At 39.1% G+C, this 24490-nt stretch overlaps 1 protein-coding gene across 1 annotated transcript in view; it reads right to left on the minus strand.

Annotated features, from left to right (window-relative positions):
* LOC120514833 (cystine/glutamate transporter-like) overlaps positions 1–24490 on the minus strand; it is a 51946-nt gene that overhangs the window by 11833 nt on the left and 15623 nt on the right. The window contains exons 5-8 of the mRNA XM_039735428.1: positions 21817–21916; positions 16880–16924; positions 11014–11137; positions 3037–3140 (exon numbers count right to left, since the gene is read on the minus strand). Coding sequence (XP_039591362.1) covers positions 3037–3140; positions 11014–11137; positions 16880–16924; positions 21817–21916 — 373 coding nt within the window. The remainder of the gene's footprint in view (positions 1–3036; positions 3141–11013; positions 11138–16879; positions 16925–21816; positions 21917–24490) is intronic.

Genomic DNA, 24490 nt, shown 5'->3' on the forward strand with positions numbered 1-24490 from the left:
TATCACAGAACCATGACAGCCAGTAAAATATTTGTTTTTTGCATATGTAAGCAGCATCCAAACTGTACAAAACACAATTAGATGTTTTACAGGCAAACAGCAAAACATGTGCCATAGAAAACAACACTTCTATGCCTGACCTGCTATAGTAGAATAATTTTTCTTTCCTTGAAGGGTGACCAATCGGTGAATGAGACATTGTAATGATTGAGAATCAGGGAAGGGCCACAAAATAAGCAGAAACCAACCAGAGTATTGCTTTCAGAAAAGCCAGTTTGTGCCCATTCATCTTACAACACTGACACTGTAGTTACAAATGTATTCAGCCCCGGAGAACGTTTTTAAAAGTCGTTCTTTTCGTCAGTTGAAAATGCTGAGCTGGTGTGGTTGAAAGGTGAAAATAGGGGGAAATCTGTTAGTTTTTAAATGAAAATGTGTTAGTGTGTATGAGACTTCAGTCAGGAAAGTGAGAATAGTCAGCAGAATATGAAGGTTGTTTTAGAGTTTGTGTGAGTAATGCATATCTTATTATTTATTCTGGTATTTTGATTTTGCTTCTGTTTTGGGATTAGTGTTACTGGATCTTGCATTGGGCCCTTTTGCTCTAAAGTGCCTTTTTAGGCAAATTCTTTTGCCTTGTTTGTTTTTGCTTTAAATTTAATTTTTGTTAATGAATCTTTACTTATGAAGATTATTGTGAAACATGGTCTCTATACAAGTCAGAGTTTGGCAGTGTTTGTCTCCCTGCTTAATGCCTGCTCTAACTGAAACCAGAAAGATAGTATTTGGGGCCTGGCTGAGTTTAGAGGAGTTTAAGAAAGATCATGATCAGTTTTATGGGTCTTTTGGAGGCCTTATACTCCCATTTGCCATATTTATGACAATTCACTACCGAGTCACTCAAGCTTGATTGGTTGCCTTAAATATGCCCAGATACTTTGTAAAAGTTAAACAATTTTGAACTCCTTTTTCTTTTAATTCATAGTCAAGGGAAGGTGGCAAATTAGACAACATCAGTTGCAAGTTGGGAATCCAATCCAGGACAGGGCACCTTTCCACTCATGAACACACTAACATGTAATGTATTGTAATGTAGAGTCTGTAATTAATTTAACATGCATGTCTAAATCCACACAGACGTGACAAAATTTACAGATGCCACACGGACATTGACTGGGTATGGGGCTCAAACTCATGATGCTGGATCCATGATTAAAATGGAAGGCATTAGATGAAGTAAAAGTTTTCAAGTCAGTATTGCTATTTTATATATATATGAATTTGAATCTGAACCATCTAGATAAAAAAATCATAACCACTAGACTATATGGGACACTGGTTTCTTAATAATGGTGGCAATCATTGTGATTGCCTGTTACTAAACTTTTCCTTTCCTTTTTCTCTTCCTGTTGTGGCAAATGGTGCCATTTACACATTAACCAAAACACTTCAGTTTTCCTCCACATTGAACGGAGACAATGACATTACTGGTGTCAAAGCCAACATCAGACCATCAAATTATTTTTAAAAATTGTATCCGATACTCTACCACAGTATATCACAGGCCGATGAGACAGGACTGGGAGGTCTGCATCATATATAATTTTGTTTTGCATTTTCACAATTGTCAATGAACTGCTGAGAGTCATGAAAAGGGAAATGTAATGTTCTTTTCTTTTGTTGACATCTACCTTTAGACTGGCTTACTTCAAATAAGTTTATTTTGCATAACGCTATTTACTAGTCTTTTAGATCTATGAATACACTAAAAGAGAAAAAAGTTCAAGGATCATAAAGATTAAAAGTTTGTACTTGTATATTTACAGTATATTTGTATGTACTTCATATGTTGCATGATATTTTCTATTTTACTTGAAATTAAATTTAGCGAGAAACATATATAGAAATATGAGCCTGTGTACTATGTTTAGAGTAAACTAACTTAAACAATTCTGATTATGGGACTTGATAAACACACATTTGCTAAAAGCTAAAATTTATAGATGGAACAGGTATCTCAGGAAGATGACTTTTTGAACGAAAGACTTTAATGGTGATGGATTATCTGGTTACACACATGGCAATTATGTGACTATTATAGGGCAGACAGACATATGATAGATAGAATGCATTTCCATCCTAAAAGACAAAGCAAAAGAGAATCTCCTCTCCATAAGTCAAGTTTTAGTTGTCGTCTCTAAACAAGCATTTAAAAACCAGAGGATCAAGACTTCGACTTGAAGGTGCCATACTGAGTCACATTACTTGGAAGCAGTTAACTTCTTGCTTAAAGACGATCTGTGTTATCACACATGTGTGCATGGGAGGCAGCTAAAGGGCCTGAATTAGAGCAATTCCATGAAAGACCAGGGGGTGATGGACTGCGCTAACTCTTTCTCTCAATTTTCTGCAGATCTGTTATGGGAAATTCTGCCTGGCCCCAATGATGTCATTTCCGGTTCCGGTCCTATTGACATCACTTCCTCCAGTCTCCTTTAAAGTTGCAATCTTTCTACAAGCAAATCAGTTCTGTTCTGGACTCCAACCAGTACACTTCAATACAAGTATTTTCTAAATTTGCAGCCGGGAAATAATATACGGGTGGCTGTCCCAAACCTTTTTGTGGCTTATTGTCGAGTTTGTGACAATGTTCACTACCCTTTTTTTCTTTAAAACACTAAAACAGTTTCACTGTTTTCCAGCGCTTTTATAGACCAATATGGGCAAATTTATAGAGCTCTGTACTCATCTTCAGTATAAAATCCATTTATCATTTTCATAACTCCGAGCCATAGAAATCATATGCCTTCAGTCAAACGTTGTGGAATTATCTTAACCTTTTGAACCTCTAAAATGTTCAGTTTTATAAAAATATTCTGGAAATACTCCTTTGCATACTCCACTCTTCTTTATAAGCAGAATTATTCTTAGCTTTACTTTATGTGCAGTTCCGTTTCATAAAAGCTACCTTAGATTTAAATATTAAACTCTGATATTCGCACCTAATCAAAATGGTTTGAAAACAAATATTTTTACCTGGGAGTAGTAAAGCATCCTCTGATCAGAGCTCCCAAACAGGACACAGCAACAAGGATGGGAATTATAGACGAGAACCTTTGGAGTGCCTTGTCAGCAAAAGTCTGAAAAAAATTAGATGAAGAAAAAAGTAAAGTAATGGAAATGTGCTAAATACTGTGGCGCATCTGTGCCATATTGCTAGAGTCTTGGGTTCAAAACCAGCCTGGTCACTCTCTGTGTAAAGTTTGCTTGTTCTCCTAGTGTTGAAGTGGGTTCTTTTGCTGGTGCTCCATTTTTACTCAGACGTCTCCGTGACATAATTTTTAGGTTATTTGTGAAACATTCAGCCAGTTTGTGGCTTTTGACAGCCTGAAATAAGGGCTGATTTCTATCTTGAATCCAGTGTGGTCAGGATAAGCAGAGACCCCATTGTGACCTTGAACTGGACAAGGAATGTGCAGATAATGGGTCGATGGATGGATTTAATTATAAAACAATAATGCATATTTGAATGCAGCAACATTAATAGCCATCAGATCCCAACGTCAATGATTAGACAGAGCAGATCATGCAGTTTATTGTACTCATTTGGTTTCCTCATAGCTGTCAGTTCCAATCAACTCATCCTACCATCCTTCACAAATGTCCAGTCACCCTTACTTATGACTGCCTGCCTCTATCTTCTCTTTCTTTCATTGCCTGATTTAATTTCTTCATCAGGGATATCCTGACACAGCTTTGAAATGAAGTCTAATAATAAATTACCATCAGCATCATATAAAAGAGGTGAATCTAATTACACAAACTGATTTTAATCTACAGTATAAATTAATATTATGAAGAATACTGAAACCTAGAAGATTGTAACTGACACAAGGCAAACTCACTAACATCTTTTGGCACAAAGAGATGCTATTGTGTGTTATGTGCACAGTGCAAATTAATACAATGCTTTCTGTTCTAATTTGTGCCACTTTTTGATTTTTTTTAACATATTGTAATGTAAAACGTTACGATGAATCACCGGTGGAAATTACTTATGAAGGACAGAAACTTGCCATTTGTCAAAAAAAGAAAGATGAACTTCTGGCAAATTGATCAGACCACTTAAGACCTCTACCTCTGCCCCTTCTGCCATAGAAGCATGATAGCATCTGTTGTTCAATACAGCCACATTTTAAAATGCAGTGAGAAACACAAGATATATGTAAATGGATTAAAGCGCTCATATTTATATATATATACTGTGCGTTGTGGCCAATACAGGGCATATCATAAACCCCATATCCCAGTCACAACTTTTTTTTTTTTTTTACTATTATGAATAATTAAGAATTTGTGTTTAATAGGAAAACGTTGAGTGTTTTTGGTCGGGAACCAAAGTACAAACATGGGAATAATGAAATAAATTTGAACGTGAGCATAAGTAGGCTTTGGGACCTAGGAACCACGTTTACCTGAACTATTGTATAACATTTCAGTAATTATTTACCACTCTGATGTTGATCTTTCTGATCATAAAATAGGCCATTACAGTAGCAATTGATTAGAAAAATTCGTAATTAATTGTAGAATTTCAGTATCTGATGGTTCCTCTAGATTGCCTCTTTCTCTTGCACAATTTGGCTCAAAAACTAATCAGCACATTGTCATCTCATAACAGGCTTAAGTTTTGATTTTGGTATTTTTCTGTCCAGCTGTTTTAGCTCTAGACCATCCTCAAGAAATGTGACACACACACACATACATAGACAAACACACACTCCTCATCGTCTAGATATCGATGTTTTCAGTATCAGGTGACCCTAAAATGTTTAGATCCATCAAAAACCGGAGAATGTAATTTTTGACTAATCTGATGTTTTATGCATAGATGATAGGTTGTGATGGTGGGGGGGTTCGCAAAGCAAAAGTGGACAGAATCAGCCTTAGGTCAAATATTAAAAGAAATGACAAGACAAAAATTGATTGTAAAAATCTGAAAATGATTGGGAAAATAAAATAAAAAAATATGGTAGAATTTCCAAAACCTGTCTGATGTTTTCCTTTCCTTAACCAAGCACACAAAATAAATGGTAGCATTTGGATATCACACACCTGTGAAAGAAAAATTAACTGCTTGCAAGCTACTTAGGGTAATAGCTGACAAAGCCATTTTGCTGTAACGGCAGGTTATTCATACAGGCGTCTTTCATAAGACAGGGTGCAGTAAGCTGACCTAGGACAATTTTCAGTTTCTTTAGGAACGTGTCTATTTGACACAGGAAAGAAGACCTTTCCTTCTTTAGGGTCTATCTGACAAGTAAAAAAAATAGAAACAGATGGCCTATTACCATAATAAAATAAAATGCTTAAGTTAACGATATGTTTTTTTGATGAATAAGGGGAAGTGGGAGGAAGAGGAAAATATAAAAAGCCAATTGGAAAATAGAACTTTGCTCTTCTGCTTTGCAATGCATGAATCCACATACTCATCTATGACTGCATAAAAAAACTGATTGATTTGAACTGTTCCTGTCTTCCTCGGAGGTTTCTTCCACACACCACACCCATGTGACCTGCAACAACATAAACAATGTGGAGGAACATTTGCCTAAATGTGACGACAATACAAATTAATGACTGCTAAATTAACATCTCAATTTTATTGAGGTCCAAAAATAATGCTATATATAACTAATATTGGAGGAATCAGGGATGGATTTAGAGGTCATGCTGTTCTATACGTAGACTTTATTAGGGTCCTATTATTTTATCAAAAATTAGATCGGATTTTAAAAGGAAACTAAAACCTAACAATGCTGCTTTAGATTTCAAATGTAAATTTTTATTCACATTCTCTCATCCATTGCTTCTTAAACTCAGTTCTGGAGACCCCTTGTGGCTGCAGATGTTTGTTCAAACAAGTTGTTTTTTTAAGTGGACTCCTAGCCTAATGAAGAAAGCTGTTATTTGTTAGTAATTGAACTAAGTTTGGTAATTTTTTTTATCAGAATCTGCCAAGCATTTATTTAAGTTACATGTTAATCATCTAGTGTTCTTTTTTACTTAGTTTTTACAGTTTTCACTCAACATTATTTACTAATGAACATGTTAATGGGGCAGACCCATTCAGTGTTTTGAAGTTGGTGGAAACAAAAACCTTGAGTCACATGGAGTCCTCAGGACTGAGTTTGAGAACTACTGCTGTGGCAAATAAATGTATATGAATTTAACACTTAATTGACTGGAATTCCAGTCATGAAACCATAAAAACTGGACAGAATCACAGACCACATTGCACTGTTTATATGAATAAAATGAATGTAGTAAACACCTAAAATGCTATCTTCATTTCAGTATTACCATTAGATTGAACTTTATTCATTAAAGTTCAGTATTTGGATAAGCTGCTTACACTGGTATTACTTTTAATTAAATATTGGTTACCATCAATATTTCAATATCTGCAGTGGGCTTAATACTTGCAGGAGGAGCAGTAAGGATCCCATGGCTTAGGCAGCAGTTGTAGGCAAGTGCCTTGGTAAGAAATCCCTTGCAACCAAAACTGACTGTAGGGACAGGAATGTGACTTCTCCGGTAGGGAAGGTACCTGAGCTTGTGTGGGAGGGAGGTTAGACAAGTGTCGTCTAGATATAGTTGGTCTCGCCTCAATACACAGTATAAGTCCTGAAACTAACTCCTGGACTTGATTCCATTATTGATAAGCACCAAGAGGATGTGGACTTACTTACAGCCTCCTGGCTTGGCATGTGAACATTGGAGTTTACTCTATTAGATAAGAGGTCCACCACCCTATGAATTCTGAGTTGGTAAAGAGCTCTAACTTTTGTCTGTGCTTATGCAACAACAATTGTATCAAAATATTTGGCCTTCTTGGAGACGTTGTGGAGACTGCTTTAAGTTGCTCCCACTTGGGACTCTATTGTTCCACTGGGGGACTTTAATACTTTTCTGGGCAATGACCGTGAGCAGAAGAGTGTGATTGGGATGAATGATCTACCAGTTCTGAATCCGAGTAGTGATTTGTTTTTGAACTTCTGGGCTAGTCACAGTTTGTACATAACAAGAACCATGTTTGAGCATGACAGTACTTAGCCACCATTACCACACAACAGTACAATATCTAGCAGTATTTATTCTAAGAGTTTAGTAGCGATGATGCGCTGTGCTGGTGTAAAAGTAATCCGGCCAAATTACAAACAGATAAGACTGATGTATGAAATGAACATTAAAAGGGATCTTTTGTGAAGACCAACATGTCATTAAAAACCATATATAATGTTTTTAATTAAGATGACTTGGGCTACATTAAAAAGGTGCATTGGTCAAAGGTTGCATTTGACACCTCTGGTATAAACTCTAAAATAATAACACATAAATATGCAGTAAGGAAGAGTGCACAGCAATCCCTATATCGAGTGAGATTTCAGTTTGGGGATTGCTGTTTACTGAACACAAAAGAGCATAGCACAATATCCATCCATCCATCCATTATCCAACCCGCTATATCCTAACTACAGGGTCATGGGGGTCAACACAGGGCGCAAGGCAGAAAACAAACCCCGGGCAGGGCGCCAGCCCACTACAGCATAGCACAATATATAGATACTAAGTAATAAATAAACAGATTAAAATTAACACAAACAGCATAATTACAATAAACACATAAAAATTATGATAATCAAGGGCCCATTTAAAAGGAAAATAAACACATACCAGAAAAAAAAATCCTGGCTGTAACATAACAAGATATTTTATCAGTCTGAAAAAAAATTTTCAAACATTCTGCAAAATGCATTTTTTTTTTTTTGTAAATTTGTTAGGTATTTTTTTTACAAGTAACTGAGAAGTTGATTCTCTGGAATGTACCTCATAACTTGCATACAATTTTGGCTAAAAATATTGGCACTGCTACAATGTTTTCAGATAATGCAACAATTCTTCCACAAAATTTATCAGACCACAAAATGATAGGTGTTAACATATGTATTTCATTTACTTGTATTGGAAAGACACAAAAACTGGGGTGGCAGGGAAAATGTAATCTTGTTTCAATACCCAAAAAAAACATTGACGAAATTATTGGGCAATGTTTTACCAGTTGTGATAAATAAATTGGATATTAAGCAGGTAATCCTGCTGTAATTGGTTTTCCAAACCATCTGTGCAAGATGATTTGAGTTGTGTTTTGTGTGCCTGTGTGTACCACACTAAGTATGGAGACAAGCAAGAAAAGTAAAGAGCTGTCTGAAGAAGTGAGAACACCATAAAGAATTGCATAGTTACAACTCCATCCCCAGTGACCTTTTACTTTATGTAACATCATGAAGAAGTTTAAAGTACATGGCTCTGTAGTTAACCTCCCTCTACATGGAAGGAAGTGAAAAACTGATGAAATATTGGAGCAAAGTATTGAACAAATGGTGGAGAAAGAATCTAAAGAAGATCCCAGCTGATGTTTAGACACAAAGTACAACAGTGTAAACTTGGACTGTCGGTTGCCATCTCAATGAATGGGGCCTCATTAGTAGAAGGCTCAGGAGGACCCCACTCCTGACACAAGGACATAAAGAAGCCAGACTGGAGTTTGTCAAAACACATTTGAACAAGCCAAAATCCTTCCTTGGATGGATCGATGAGACCAAATTAAAGGTTTTTGATAAAGCACATCATCTTTATGTTTACAGAAAAAAAACAAAGCCTTCAAAGGTAAGATCAAAATCTCTACTCTCAAACATGGAAGTGGATCACTAATGGCTTGGGGTTGCTTTACTGCCTCTGGCACTTGGTGCCTTGAAACTGTGCATGGTAACATAGGAATGTTGGGGCACAATTGTAGCGGTGGTGCATGAATGGGGATGTCTTAATGTGTTTTGTGTCGAGTCGCGTCTTTCGTAGTGTTGTCCCGTTTATGTAATCTATGGTGCATCTATGTAAATGTTGTCCCCCTGGAAATAAAGGGGAAAGGAGGACACTGCAGGACCGTGACCCCTCAAGGTAATTTTCCTGTCCACCCATCAAATCCATCCAGGTCATTTCCTATTTAAATAAGAGGAGGGAAATAGGAAAGGAAGGAGATGAGAAGGAGACGGTAACAAACCAGAACACAACCCCAAAACACATCACAAGAGACAGAGAAATGCTGATCCAGGCCATCAAATACCTATCCTCAGTTTGCTGCTGTCAATCCTGGACCTGTAGCGATCTCGCCATTCTCACAAAACCCTGGGATTCAGTAGTATACGGACATGCGGAGGATTATATGGTGAGACCGTTTCTTTTTTATTTCGGGAAAGGAGCGAACAGTCAATTGCTTCCATATTGCAGTTACCGATGGACATTTTCTAACCGGTCATTTCAATTAATCATCCTCTGGACAATTTCCTGGACTTAACGTGTGATATGTGTTTCTTGTGCATCAAATCTGTTTTATGCTCAGTGTAGCGTCAAGGGAGGGTTTGCATTGTATTTTTAGTGCTGCACTGTTTATTATAATATTCACTTGTGAGGTTGTGGGTGTTAGGGAAAGAGAGAGGTGAGATATTTACACTGTTTTAAATTTTGTTTCACTTCGTTTTCATTAATATATATATTCACTTTATTAACTTTACTTACTGGTTGCCTTTTTTGCCTACTTGATCGATTGGGGAAGTAATTGGAAGATGTACGGTTTGTCTAAGACTAATGCCCCTTAGTTTGCCAGGCCACAGGTCTTGGCGGTGTAGATGCCAGTCCGGGTGATTGGGCGAGCCATTACACAATGTAGGACCCAGTGTCATTAGGCTTGGTCACCGTCGAAGATCATTGGTCTTTCAGCATGACTGACCCACAGTACACTTTTAAAATCACTCAGAAATAGTTTCAAAACAAGCAGAGTGTTAGTGGCCAGAAATGTGTCCTGATTCAGATTTTACACATGTGGCAAGATCTGAAAAGTGCCGTTGGGAGAAGGCCCACATCAAACCTAGGGGAATTGGAGTATTGTCCCAGGGGTCAAAGATGTCATCACTACAGAAAGTGCTTGACTGAAGTTGTTCTTTCCTAAGGTTTTGCCACAAAATATTAAGTCAAGATTGGTTCCTGCCTTGTGCCCTGTGTTGGCTGGGATTGGCTCCAGCGGACCCCCGTGACCCTGTATTCGGATTCAGCGGGTTAGAAAATGGATGGATGGATATTAAGTCAAGAGTGCTATTAATTTTGTCGGTACCCTTTTTGGGTTCTGTGTGAACTAGATTAGATTTAGTGTTCTCTCCCACCCCAAGGCATTTTGTGTTGTTCCAACGTAAATTAATGAAATACATGTATTAACACCAATCATATTGTAATTTTTATACAATTTATGGAATAATTGGTGCATTATCTGGAAAAAATGCAGCAGTGCAACAGCATCCATTTTTGACATTCTCATATCTGTACAGCTCTTGGCCACAAAATATTGGCAGAGCAGAGGGACCATTAGCATTATTAGCACCATTAGTAGAGCAATTCAAAGCAATTCTAGGATCCATTACCTGTTCTAGACTGCCAATTTTTGGACTACGGCTACTATTAACTAAATATCTAAATATCTGGACCTTGTATTTATTTTCATTTTCCATCATTTAGATGTTTACCCTTGGGGAAGTTTGCTTTAGTCATGTAGTAAGGTTATTCTAAAAATATACCCATCCATCCATTTACTGGCCCTGTCTCACTTAGTTTCTGGTTTGGGGATGCTAAGAGTTCATTTTGGCAGCAAGTAACTCTGGACAGGGTGCCAGGCTCCACAGAGCACTCTTATGAGCACCAGGCCAGTTTAGAGTGACCACTTAATCAGGAATGGGAGAGGACCAGGAGGCAAATACCACACAAATACAGAGGAGAACCTGCTTGTTCTAGCGAAGAAGTGGCCATGCTGGGATTCATATCCTGTCTTCTGAGATTGTGATGTAGCAGACCTTCTAAAAGCATTATTATTAACTGTTCATATTTATTAGAAGTGAATTCACAAACCACAGCCACAGCATTGGATGCCAGAATATCTTCAGATGTCATCACTGTGTAATAAGAAATGTTCGTCAGGAGATAAGTAATTGTCACTGTTACCATGGATAATATGATCGACAAAGGGATGGTTCTGAAGAAAAAAAAAATCGTGAATAATATGTTTTCAAAATCTAGTCACAATAAATGCTTATTGCAGGGAGTGTTATGATTCAGCACCCCAAAGAGTAAAAAACTGCCTAAAAATGTAAAGGAATACACTACCCAAATTGACATTTTGTTTAAATGTTACTAACTCAATGTGATTTATAGTAACAACTGAGATGAATTTTTAATCACATATTTTCATTTAGAAAGGAGGCAAAAAAATGTATGATTCATAGTAGGTGACCAATGTTGCACAACAGAAAACAATATCCAAATGTGCATGAAAAAAATTCTTGCATTTCCCATTTCACATAATCCACATGAAAAGTCATCTATTTATTTGGTCTCAAAGTCCCAAACATGAATTTTTAGTTTTTTACTAAAATATTTTTAAATGAACCTCTTCCAGGTAACGCTCTTGTGACTGTGCACATACACACACACACACACACACACACACAAACAAGCTCCTGAATCGAAGTCCTGCCTGTCCCTCTCATTCATTGGTCAAAAGTCCAGTCTTCATTTCAAAAGCTCAGAAGTTTGGAAAGGCATTATATTTTTTATAAGGTATGCTGCTATTACAGAAAGGAAATGTTAATATTTCAGCAAAATAATACATATTTTTGTATGTTTTGAGTATTCAACTAAACAACAGACATATGGAAAATTTGACAGAGTAAACTGGGAATTTTCTTTTTTTTTTCCATCAGTGTTTTTTCAAGTTATTTGCTTTTGTCCAGTAATGGTGATTTTTCGATTCCATCACATGAAACTATTTTCCCTCATTTTGCACAAAATTTGAAATAAAAAATTTTGCAACCCTCTCTATAAAGCCCATGGGGTAAGAATACTTAAACAACAAATAATTTTTGAGTGGAGTATTCATTTAAATATTAACCAAGAAATTATTACAATTAAAAGGAAAACACCAAAAAGTTTTTAAAAAGTGTGCAAACTCCAACAAGAAAAACTACTCAATGTCTTTGTCAAAAACAGGCAAACAAATAATAAAATAAATCCCCTAACAAGGATCTGATTTAAACAAAGTGAAAAAAGCCATAAAATCAAAGCAGAGTGATCAGAATATCTCCAAAACCCAAACCACAGTGGGAAGAGTCAAAAAAAGAAGAGGAAGGAGGAAGAGGAATAGGAAGGAGCAGCACAGTAAACTAACCAGCTAATACTTCACTGAAGCCACACTTATAAGTTTGGAGCCCTTTAAAGTCCCCACCCAGTGCTGTAGTTGGTCTCCTCTGGAGCTCCTGTTGACTGTTGGTTAACAAATGGATTAGATCCATCACCATCAAAAACAATAATTGGCAGAAAATAGGGGAAAATAACTTGACAAAAAAAGTGATACATAAAAGAAACAATAAAAGAAAAAAAATTAAAGAAAAGAAACAAAACACAAAAGAAATATAAAACAAAATGAAGGGCGGAACCATGACAGAGGATAAAGCAACAAAGAGAATAAAGCAAGCTGACTTCACCACACTGTAAATACCATACCTGCTCAAACTCTTGAGTAAATTAAATGCTTGCCTTCATCCAAGTTTCAGTGTAATTTCACACTCTAGTCCATGCATCCATACTGGCAGCAATGAGCACCCACCACCTTCCTTTCTGGGTTTACCTGGTGACCCTCCGATCTCATGGACTCATTTGCTACATTCCTTTGAGATCTGTTTCACTGACTTGGGGCTTGAGGATGTCTGCGCTGCACTCAACAGTGGGTCCTCATTTTCTGCCTGGGAGCGAAAAGGCAGCAAGTGCTTGGAAATTTAGTAATGGTTGACACTTAGGATGCTGCAATTGCACTTTTGAATGCTCACTTCTCTCCCCCACAAAGTTCTCTACTATGGAGATTGACTTTCTGACTGCGCCGTCAGTATCCTGGTGAGACTATGCATCAGCATAGCATGTTGCAGACTTAAGGGGACTGGCAAGCTAGAGGATGAGATAATCTGCGAGCAGCTAAATGAATGCACTAGCAACACTAACGTTCAGAAAGGCTTTTATTTAAAAAGAATGATTTGGCATTACCAAATGCAGTCACAATTACATTCAGTGTGGATTCTGCAGCTGTTTGAGCTTTCAAAATACTCTGTTCTCACCACCGCATCAGACAGTTACACAGCAGCACTCGTGTGCTGATAATTTGACAGCATCTGAAGTCAGCGCAATAGACAGAGAACAGACAATGCATCTTGTGCAATACAGGCGTTCAGAACAACCTCAGCAGCACTGTGGAAACTGTGACTCCCATATGTCCCTGGTGGGTCCCGTCCTCCTCATTGTTCAGGTTAAACAAAACATAATATCCTAGGGTGAGACCCACTGCATATCATAACAGAAACACTTTACATGAAATTGGCACCCTGTATGTATTTAATTTGCCGCATATTCCATTTTCTTAGTAGTTCTAACTATAATACTATCTATATATATATACTGTACACTGTAATTCACTAAGGCAAGACAACCATGAAAAGCACGCCGACAAGTGAGACACCTATGGCGCAGAAGGAAGGAGCCACGCCCACCAACTCCATTGGATACGACGACAACTCGCAGGGCCACGCCCACCAAGTCGGACGCGAGGACACAGAAAAAGTGGCGTCATTTATATTCGTCTGTCGTGGAGGCCACATGCGGTGCAGGGCAGGTTAATGTCATGTTCATGTCATGCACCTCCGAGCTACGTTGACTGTTCATAGAGGCATGTTTCTCGCGGAGGTGAATCGCCATATGCAGCATGTGAGGGGTATCTTATGAGATCTTTAAAACAATCCTTTACAACTGAGGTTAAAACACAATGAAGTAAGCAGTCTTTAAAAACCGAGTTTTCGGTTACAACGCATGACCGCTTGCACCATAGCAAACTGTTTTACACACTACATACAGCAATTCGCATCCGCGACAAACATGCGTCTTCTTAGATGCTCCTGCAGGAACACGGAAGACGTTTTCCTACCCACCAACACTTCTTTTTCACCGGCCCGCGTCTACCCTCGCTCTCTAGGCATTCATACTGCCTGCCCATGTGCCCGGACGCAAAAACTCACGGACCACCCAGTTAGCCCCTTTCGTCTGTGCTAGGAGTCCACAAGCACGTCTAAGCCACGTTGACTTTTCATTATTCTTTTTGGTTTCGACACCATGAAAAACCATGCGAAAGGAACAACGAAGCCCCGCCCAGAAACTCTACCCCTCCTCCCACGTGCTCAGGAACGCACCTCAGACCACTGCCCGCCAAATCAACCAGCTCATCAAACACATACTCACTCGCTTTGGTCTGTGCTGCGGTCCAAACCCAGCTGTGAGCCAGGTTGACTATTCTTTTGCCCTCCATGGCTGCCGCTTCAAATGTATTTCATGGAAACAACACTTCTTTCAATGTTATGGAAATTCCTGCTTCAGGTAACTGTTTGTTTCTGTCAGTCGGGTTTTTTTGGAGAAATGTCATTGACGAAACTGTTGCTCTCAAACTTCGTGACATGGCTCTTAGCTTTGTTTGCCAACATTGGGATAACTTCGGTGACGTGGTGTCCGTTGTTCTTAGTCACAGAGGCATTGTCATATAGTCTGCTCAACAATACGCTGATTACATGAATACGTCCGGACTCTATGGTGCAGCTTGTCAAACGGTTTGCGAGGGGTATCCCATGGGATCCTTAAAACAATCCTTTACAACTGAGGTTAAAACACAATGAAGTGAGCAGTCTTTAAAACTGAGTTTTCGGTTACGACGCTCCACCATGTGCTCCATGGCAAACTGTTTTACACGCTACATACAGCAATTCGCATCCGCGACAAACATGCCTCTTCTTAGATGCTCCTGCACTTTGTTCACACCGTCCTCCCACCTCGCTACTACCGTGGTCAGGTGTCTTGGTGGATTATATATAGAAAGGCAGCCGAAACCGCACAGAGCAATGAAAAGTCTACAGTTCCATCTTTTCATTCACTTTCTGTTGTATCCTCAAACCCTCCCTTTTTAGACAACTGTGTCTTTCCAGAAGTGTTTAGCATTCAATAAATAATTATGCATGTCATTGACCGTGTGTCTACCCGGCGTGGGTAAGCCGTTGAGCCCCATTCGGGCTGCAAACCATGGAATTCCCACTAAGTGCGACTCATACGCACCCCAGGGCCGATCCTGGCGACGGGCAAAAACGTGCCCCGCACGTGGGCGGCCAAACTCAAAGGCGGCCGTTGAGGAGACGCAGCAGCCGGCGACGCTGCGACCGGCGGCTGTCCGCCTTTGAATTTTAAAGTCTGAGGGCGGCCGACGACTATAGCAGCGGCGGCGTTTGCAGTGAGCAAAGTTTGACAAAGTTGCATGTGGCGTGTATTGTAGTCGATGCGTTGATGCCTATTAGGGACTCCACATACATAGCGATTTGCTCGCGCGGCGCAAAAGCCTTTGATGGTCGCCGGCTCATCGCACGCTCTGTCTGAACGGTTCCATTGCTTACAATGTGTTTACGACACGCTCTCTAAATGTGTGTAGTCCCTTGGTCAACGTTCAACTTGCATGCTTCATAGTTGCGTCGCGAAGGCGATAGATTTCATGTAAGACGCGTACGTTCCTCAACGGGATTGCGAGTCAAGAGAAGCGGCAAAAGACAGCGGGCTGCGGCGATCTCTGAATTGACTGTCACTGTGTGCAGAGCTGCCTGTCGCTTAGAACGATTAAATAAACCGGCTTTCTAATCTAGGCTGGTTTGGTTTGAAATTAATCATTTGAAATTAAATTTTATTTATACATCCCGACTCTAACCCTAACACCGTCTTAATCCTGTTTGAAGTAGTACATGTAATAGTAATAACCGTCATATCATAATAGAAAATAGTTACGTAGGGCGGCGAAACCACATTCGCACAAAGGCGGCCGTCTACCCAGGATCGGCCCTGACGCTCCCACTGTTTGCGTCGCGACAAACATGCGTCGTCTTAGATGCTCCTGCACTTTGTACGCACCCCCCTCCCACCTCGCTACTACCGTGGTCCGGTGTCTTGGTGGATTATATATAGAAAAGCGGCCAAAACCGCACAGAGCAATGAAAAGTCCACGTTAGTCACATGTACATCTGGACTGTGTAAAGACGACGACTCAAGTGACAAGTTGGAGGTGGGCACATGACCGGGCAGTACATACTGAACGAGAAATCAGCAGATTAGCATGACGGACGGAGCTGAATGGACGTCCTTCTCTCCTCCCGTTCCACTCTCCGCGCCGTGAACCCCCATCCCTCCGTCTGGCAGCAGAAGGCGCGAGGACGATCCGCCGGTTTTCATTCACGGACGATTGTGTGTTGGTTCGTTCCGTGCATTGTTACAATGTTGCTTTTCTTGCCGATTTATTACATTCCGATTTTTCAAATGTAAATTTTCTCCCTGTGCTTAAAATTCATTAAAAAACCGGCCTGATTATGCGGCGTATGGTACGCCGCGGGTTGGCTAGTATATCTTACTTAGTGTGCAAACTGACCAGCACATGTTAATGTCTGTGATTTGAACATGCAAGCCATGCTCATCAATTAACCCTAGGCATTGTTATTCATTATTGATAAATAGGCCACCATTAACGTTTTTCAGTTCTCTGTTATTAATATTGTTTCTATATACCTTGATCCTCAACTTGTTATGTACTGTTACTCATATCCTTATCACAACTTCACTCTAAGATCAGTTTTGTATATAAGATACAGAATGTCAGTACCTTTTGGAATTGATGATTTCTTCTGTGGCATAATTCAGGACACCCCTGTTAAAAATAAAGCAGAATTCTGTTACAGTGTAATAGTAAGATCCAAGACTGCCTGCAGATCCAGGGGGCATGCCAGGCAAGATACAGTGAATCAGGTCAACCACAATTCCTTTTAGTATGCTATACTATTTGGGGATCCTACACCTGAAAATGACTATATTTTATTTCATATTTCCCCAGAAATGTTTGTAGTGATGGCTGAGAAAAAATCTACTCTCATGTTTTAATGGAAAACTGAGATAACTCAAGTTTTCCATACAATAAAATTGAAGATAGGACTCTTGATGAATGAAGGGGAAGGCAGGTGTTCAATTCAAAAACACAATCCCTTTTGAATGTGCTCTACTTTCATACATTACTCTGATTTAACTATAGCATATATTTAGCAATATTTTAAGAGCATATACATGTGTTTTGGATATTGTGAGCATGTTATTGGATATTGTGAAGCATATCTGGGGTCTGTAGTGGATCAGAATGGGTGAAGGATATTTTTAAAAACTAGGGGGCTCTGCCCCCTGCTTACTTCGCTCACTAACCCCCAGGTTTAAAGAGATTGTTATTTTCATTTAATTAATTTTTTATTTCTTGATATTTGTCAGTAATAAAGCTGTGGTGAATGAGTTATCCCTGGTTGCTAGTGCTGTAGTGCATGATCTGTATGTCGCGCTGTGCATCGATCATTTAAAAGCCTGTACAGCAGCTGCTGCTGCTTGTTCCATGCTACGTAATCTGCATGTTGTGCTGCGCGATGATCATTTAAAAGCCTGTACAGCAGCTGTCCTTTAAGCAAGCTGCTGCTTGTGTCGTGCTGTGTGATCTGCATGTCATGCTGCTTGTTGATCATTTTAAAGCCTGTACAGCAGCTGCTGCTGCTTGTGATGTGTTGCGTGATCTGCATGTTGTGCTGCGCGACGATCATTTAAAAGCTTGTACAACAGCTGTCCTTTTGTCTCACTTCTTTGTCTCGCGGGACGTTAAAGTGTCTCTGAGAAATTGTTTGTAAGTAGGGCGTGACATTCAAGTAGTCTCGTGGGACTTCAAAGTGTTTTCCGTGCAAGTAGTCTTGCGGGATTTCAAAGTGTCTTTCGAGTAGACTTGTTGTGCATGTGTACCATGGCAACATTTTTGAATTCTTTTACGACGTTCTGTTTGTTATCTACTCTTTGCCCTTTATTTCCGGCCCCAGGCATAGTTAAATGTCTTTCTCGTGGGACATAAAATGCTGCTCGTGTTGTGAAGTGGGGGGCTGAACGCACGGTATGGAGTTGTGGTCAGATCAGCAACTGTCTTACTGCTGCTGCTGTTGAGCTGCATGTTCTGCTTGTCGCACTGCGTGTCAGTCATTTAAAAGCTTGTACAGCCACTGTCCTTTTGCCACTTCGCATCTGTGCCACACATGTTGTTGGGGGGGGGAATCTGAACTCACGCTAAGGCAGGGTTATTCAATTGGCGGCCCGCATGCAGCCCAGAATCAACCTCCGAGTGGCCCAGCCCGTGGTTCCGCCCATAGATAATAAATTAATATTTATTATTCATAAATTGTTATTTAATATAATTTAATATAAATATATATATTATATTAATATAAATATATAGTATATTAATATAAATATAAAGTATTTATTATGTCTATGGTCCCGTCAAAAACGCGAATTCCTACGTAAATTACGTAGCCTGCAACACGCAAACAATGCAGAGCGTGCCGGTAGTAGCTTAGATTACTATCAATATGTCTTTCAACACTGAAACGTAAAATTGCCAATGAAAACCGTAAGTTTAACCCTGCCTGGACTGACAAATACTTGTTTATTTTACCGCCACATCCAAACGCCAAACCGATGTGTTTAATTTGTAATGAGTGCGTTGGAGTATTTAAAGATTACAATGTGCGGAGGCATCATGTTGAGAAACACCACACTTTTCGCACCAATTTTCCAGAGGGATCTCAAGAGAGGGCTGCAAAAGTGCAGAGTTTGATTGCATCTTACAACCAGAGCAGTACTACCATGGTGCGGTCATTCACAGCCCAAGAGAGAGCTACGGCAGCATCCCTTCGTGTTTCCTGGATACTGGCAAAAAATAAAAGGCCATTCACAGACTCTGAAACCATGAAGGACTGTATGCTGGCTGTCGTGGATGAGGTGATAAATGATGATAAAATTAAAATGAGCGTGGTATCTGCTATAAAAAACGTACCCCTGTCAGATACTTCAAACATTCGTAGGGTTGAAATTCTTGCTGCAGATGTGTATGAAACGCTGTTAGGAGACCTGATGAAAGCTGATACTATGTCTATAGCAGTAGATGAGTTCACAGACAAAACTGATACTGCTCAGTTGTGCATATATGTCCATTTTTTTGATGGCAAATGCTTCCGAGAGGAGCTGCTCAGCCTACTGCCGTTAGGACATACAACTGGCGATATAGTCTTTGGGAAAATTTCCAACTTTTTTAAAGACAATGGTCTGGATATGAAGCGTGTGTGCATGCTTGTGACAGATGGGGCTCCGTCCATGACAGGGAAAGTGAATGGTTTGGCAGCACGTTGGTCCGCTGTTGCACCTCAGTTGATCTCCTTACACTGCATTGTGCATCAGGCGGTGTTGTGCGCAAAACTAAGCGGGTTGCTCAAAACGGCAATGGACAGCGTTATGGCTATAATTAATTTTATTCACTCCACATCAAGCCTCCAACACCTCTTATTCCGCATGCTGCTGTCAGAAATGTCTGCTGGGCACCACGACCTTCTTTTGCATAATGACGTGAGGTGGCTGTCCAAAGGCAAAGCACTGGAGCGTTTCTGCGGTCTCAGAAGAGATCATAACTTTCCTCCGCAGCAGCAAGCAAAAAAAGGCAGAAACGCACTTGAGTCGCATACTGGATGACAACTTCATGGCCGATGCCAGCTTTCTGAGCGACATATTCAAACACCTGAATGATCTCAATTTGGGACTACAAGGCAGAGACAAAACTGTCATTGACCTTGTGGAACAGATGCGCGCATTCCAAGTTAAACTGGACCTTTTCGCAAATGATTTGAGTACAGGCCGAATGCTGCATTTTCCGACACTCCGCAAATGCATCTCATCCCCCGCACAAATCACGGATGTGATGACGGATTTCATTGCGATGTTGAAAAATAACTTTGCTGATCGATTGGATGGACTTGATCTGCCCACAGAGTTGGCCGTTTTTGTCAGAGACCCGTTCACTGTTGCAATAGAAGGGGACTTATCTGCCAGAGCTAAGAAACTGGTCCCTTCCATTGACGAGGGGAAATTCACACTCGAACTTGTTGACATGCAGTCATCTGTAACCATGGCACAGGAGCTTTCCATTAACGGGCCTGCAATGTTTTGGACTGATGTCAACGCACATCAGTTCCCTAACATTAAGAAAGTAGCGATCGTCATGCTCAGTATGTTTGGATCAACATATACATGTGAGTCAAGTTTTTCACACATGAATTCCACAAAAAGCAACTCTCGTTGCTCCCTGACTGACCATACTCTCCACCAATGCCTTCGAATTGCATTGACAACTTACAAGCCTAAAGTCACTGCTCTCGTTCAAAACAAAAAATGTCACTTCTCCCACTAAGTCAGCAGGGTAACTGTAGCCTACAATACATCAATATAATGTGGGATGCGTAACAGAGGCATGCCTAATCACGCATGGTGATTTAAAATATGTTCCCTCAGTGTTGTTATAGTTGTGAATACTGTGCACTTTTTATTTTATGCACTTTGAGATGTTCCTGGGTCAAATGTGTGCAAATTGTTTATTTTGTTTCAAAAGGAAACAATGTTATTTCTAATAGCCTACTACTGTGCACTATTTTGTTTTATGCACTTTGTGATCAGATAGGTCAGATATGTAGCCTAGGTCAGTTTTTTTTCTTTTGTAAGTGGAAAAAATAGGGGCTATCTCAGATTCTGTTAATTCAGCTCTTTTTGTATGCACCCTTTGCTCTGCAACCTGACCAAAGTTAAAAGAGAAACAACGAATAAACCTTATGTTTTTCAATAAATTTTTTTGTGTTGGTTTTAAAATTTGTCATTACGAGCTGCTTTGCCGCTAAAATGACTGGCCCAGCTAACCTTCTTGGTTTGACAATCTGGCCCAACTGAATTTGTAATTGAATAGCCCTGCGCTAAGGACATACTGTTGGATCATCTGCTGGCTGGCTGCTGCTGGCGAGCTGCATGTTCTGTTTTTCGTGCTGCATGTCAATCATTTGAAAGCCTGTACAGCAGCTGTACTTTTGTCTCACTGCCTTGTCTCGCGAGACGTCAAAGTGTCTTCCGAGAAGATCATGTCTCGTCTCCCTCCCAAGATTTTTTTTTTATAATAGATGTGTGTGTGTCTATCTATCCATCCTGCTGGTAACTTTGTACAGGATGAAGTAGGTTAGCTGGTTTTTCATAAGAGATCTTAAAGCTAAGTATTCAAGAAAGAATTTACCAGCAGGAATTATGCAAGAGAAAGAAACGGATTTAGAATGTGTCCCTTTTTCTCCCTTTCCTGTAGACCATTCACTGGAGATCCCACCTGGCCCTCTTGACGTGACTTCCGGGACCGACCTTATTGAAGAAGACCTTTACAGCTCCGGCCCCTGTGATGTCACGTCCTGGCTCAAACCAATGGCTGAGGCCCATGAGCCCGATCCCTATGATCTCACTTCCTGTCTTCCCCTTTAAAAAACTGCACCTTTTCCCTATTCCCTCAGTTCTGTCTTGGACTCGGTTGTGTACACATCAGTGCAGTATTCACTTAAAAAAAACGACTTTTGCAGCCAGGAAACCAATTACACGGGTGGCTGCCCCAAACCTTTCCATGACTCTGTGTCGAGTTTGTTACAAATGACAGAGAGAAAGGATACCTACCATCCTGCATAGGCATATAATCCTGCATAAAAAGCCAAAGGCAACTTCGCCAGTCTCAAGGAACTGGTGTCAAAAGCATTGTGGAAATTTTCAGTTTGTCCTGCATAGATAAAAATGCAGACGTGGTCAAACATTCTAGCAGTAGACTCGAAGGTGAAGAGATCAGTGAAAATTACGGCATCAATTTAATATATTTCATCCTTTGGAAATGGGGGCTGAACCACTACTTGTACATGGTTACTTAAAGCACACATTTCTCTAAAGTAGAAAAAATCTCTCAGGAATGCTGAAAGTGGTAACTGATGAAAAAGTTCTCAACCTAAAAGGGAAATTTGTCCAAAAAGTGTCCAAAAATTATCTTATTTTAACTAATATATGTAACTTGCAAGTTCATCGTTTTTGTGATGTAGTATAATGTGTGATTTGTTTCAAAACCAAGTCAATATGGATACTGAGAGTGTAAAATGTAAGCATCATGCTGTCATTGAATTTCTAAGCCTAGAGAACAATACATATATATTTTGGGAGTACTTCTCACCTGTTGGATGTGGAGTGAAATCCATAACAACTTGAAATGGTAGTTCAGGTTTCACCAGTAAACAATCACATTACAAATGATCTCATAAGCATAAAGGGATTGGGAAATGTTTTGGATTCTTACAATAGAGGCCATATGGCCATTTGAGCCAGAACTCAAGGCTTCCTTCAAAAGAATCTACTAAACGGCAGCACAGTGAAACACATAGCTTTCAACTGTGGCATCCATTTTTATAAATATTGAAGAAGGCAATTTGTTAAAGTGAAATTTCTATTAATGGAAAGAAAATGACACTTCATATAAAAGTTGATTAAAGTATTGGAGAAAAGTTCCAATTATAGGTTGTTTTTTTTTTTGAATCACTTATGGAATCTATGCATTTTAATTGAATTAAATTAACTATTTTATGGGCACCTCACAATTTTATTTTTAGTCACATATTACAAACAAAATCTTAGTACAAGAAAAAAAAATATTTTTTACTTTTTAGTGCATGTTTGAATAAAATCATGTCACTTAAAAATCTTTTTTTAGTCACCCTAATGCCACACAGTCCTCCGCACGTTACAAAAACCTTGACTTGGTTGGGAAGGTGATTTGACAGAAATGACATTAGTGACAGAGTGGAATCAAACCTACAATCTTAAAGAGAAATGTAACATTCAATAATGTTCATTTTTCATTTCAGAAAATCTTAACCACGATAAAACCTTATACATGTGAAGTACTAGAAATGTGCATTTGTCTATTACAGAAATGAACCTTCAATCTTTCTTAGAAAAGCCCAACACTTTATCCACTGAGCCTGTATCCACAAATCACTGAAAGGAGTGTTTCACCAAATTTGTTTATAAATGATAAAAAAATTGGTAAAATTAAAAAAAAAAATTAGTTTGTGTGCATTGGTCTGAAACCTTCGGCCATTTGATTGAGCATGCTAACCACTTGACCAATGCTGCTTAACGGTCATATTGAAGCAATTTGACAAAACTTCAATATAAATGAATCAAAATTAATTTTTTTAAATTAACTTGTGTACATCGGTCTTGAACCTTCAATTGTTTGATTGAAAGTCCAACACGCTAACCATTTCACCAAAAACACTAATTTTTCATATATAAGTTTGTGTAATTGCTAAAATTAAAATATAAGGAAATGAGAAATTTAAATTTGACGTAATTTACATACAGATCCCAGGTTAAAAATATTACAGTGTCATCGGAGATCAGCATGCATGCAAAGTTTGAAGGAAATCAGTTTGGAAAAAGTGGGTAAAAAATGATTTGCAAAATTTGACCCAGACAAACAGAGCTGAGGCAAGCTGAGTAAAATTGTGTAATAACAATAATAATAATAAAAACACAAACATATTTAAGAAGCCTGGTGTACCATAAAAAAGAAAATAGAGGAGTTTTGTTTTTTCAAATTGTAGAGAACATGTAGCAGCAAGATTAATATACCTTCTTCATTTGAAGCTTGTAAAAAATATAGTAATAATATGATAATCATCCAACTAGAGCAGCGTTGGATAAGGAAGCTTATTCCTGCCACTCAAAAAAAGTTATTTCTCAGAATACTGTGTTATTTCCCAATAACTACTACGTTTTTTCTCAAAAGATATTGCCTGATGTGGTGGGTATCATTGTGCATACGCGTGCTCCAGATGTTCTGTAATGGCTAGTGAGGGACTGGATAAGGATGTGCATAGTAAGCAATTAATTGACAAGAACTTTACAGACGTTATAGGATGTCCAGGGCATGTGCGTGCACAAAGATACTGTCCACAGTAAGTAATATCCTTTGCGTAATAACACAATTTTGTTTATAATTTGAATGGTCAGATTAAGCTTCATTAGTAAGACACACAGAGAAAGCAAGATAGAATTAAACAATCAATATAACAACATGACTGTAACTTCAATCTTTGACCGCATTGGTTTGATTAAATTCAAAGTATGCTGGACATTAAGCAGGTATAACAGGTATTTGTTCAAAGATGGCTGTTATATTTTGATGCCAAGTTGAACTGGTCCTTAAGTCATTTATAAAAGAATGAGTTGAGCCTCCTTTTGCCAGGCCCTTCCTGCTCACTTTGGAATTTCACCAATGTTACAAATTTCACAATTAAGAATTGTT

The sequence above is a fragment of the Polypterus senegalus genome, chromosome 14, assembly GCF_016835505.1.
Source record: "Polypterus senegalus isolate Bchr_013 chromosome 14, ASM1683550v1, whole genome shotgun sequence".
Taxonomy (NCBI): domain Eukaryota; kingdom Metazoa; phylum Chordata; class Cladistia; order Polypteriformes; family Polypteridae; genus Polypterus; species Polypterus senegalus.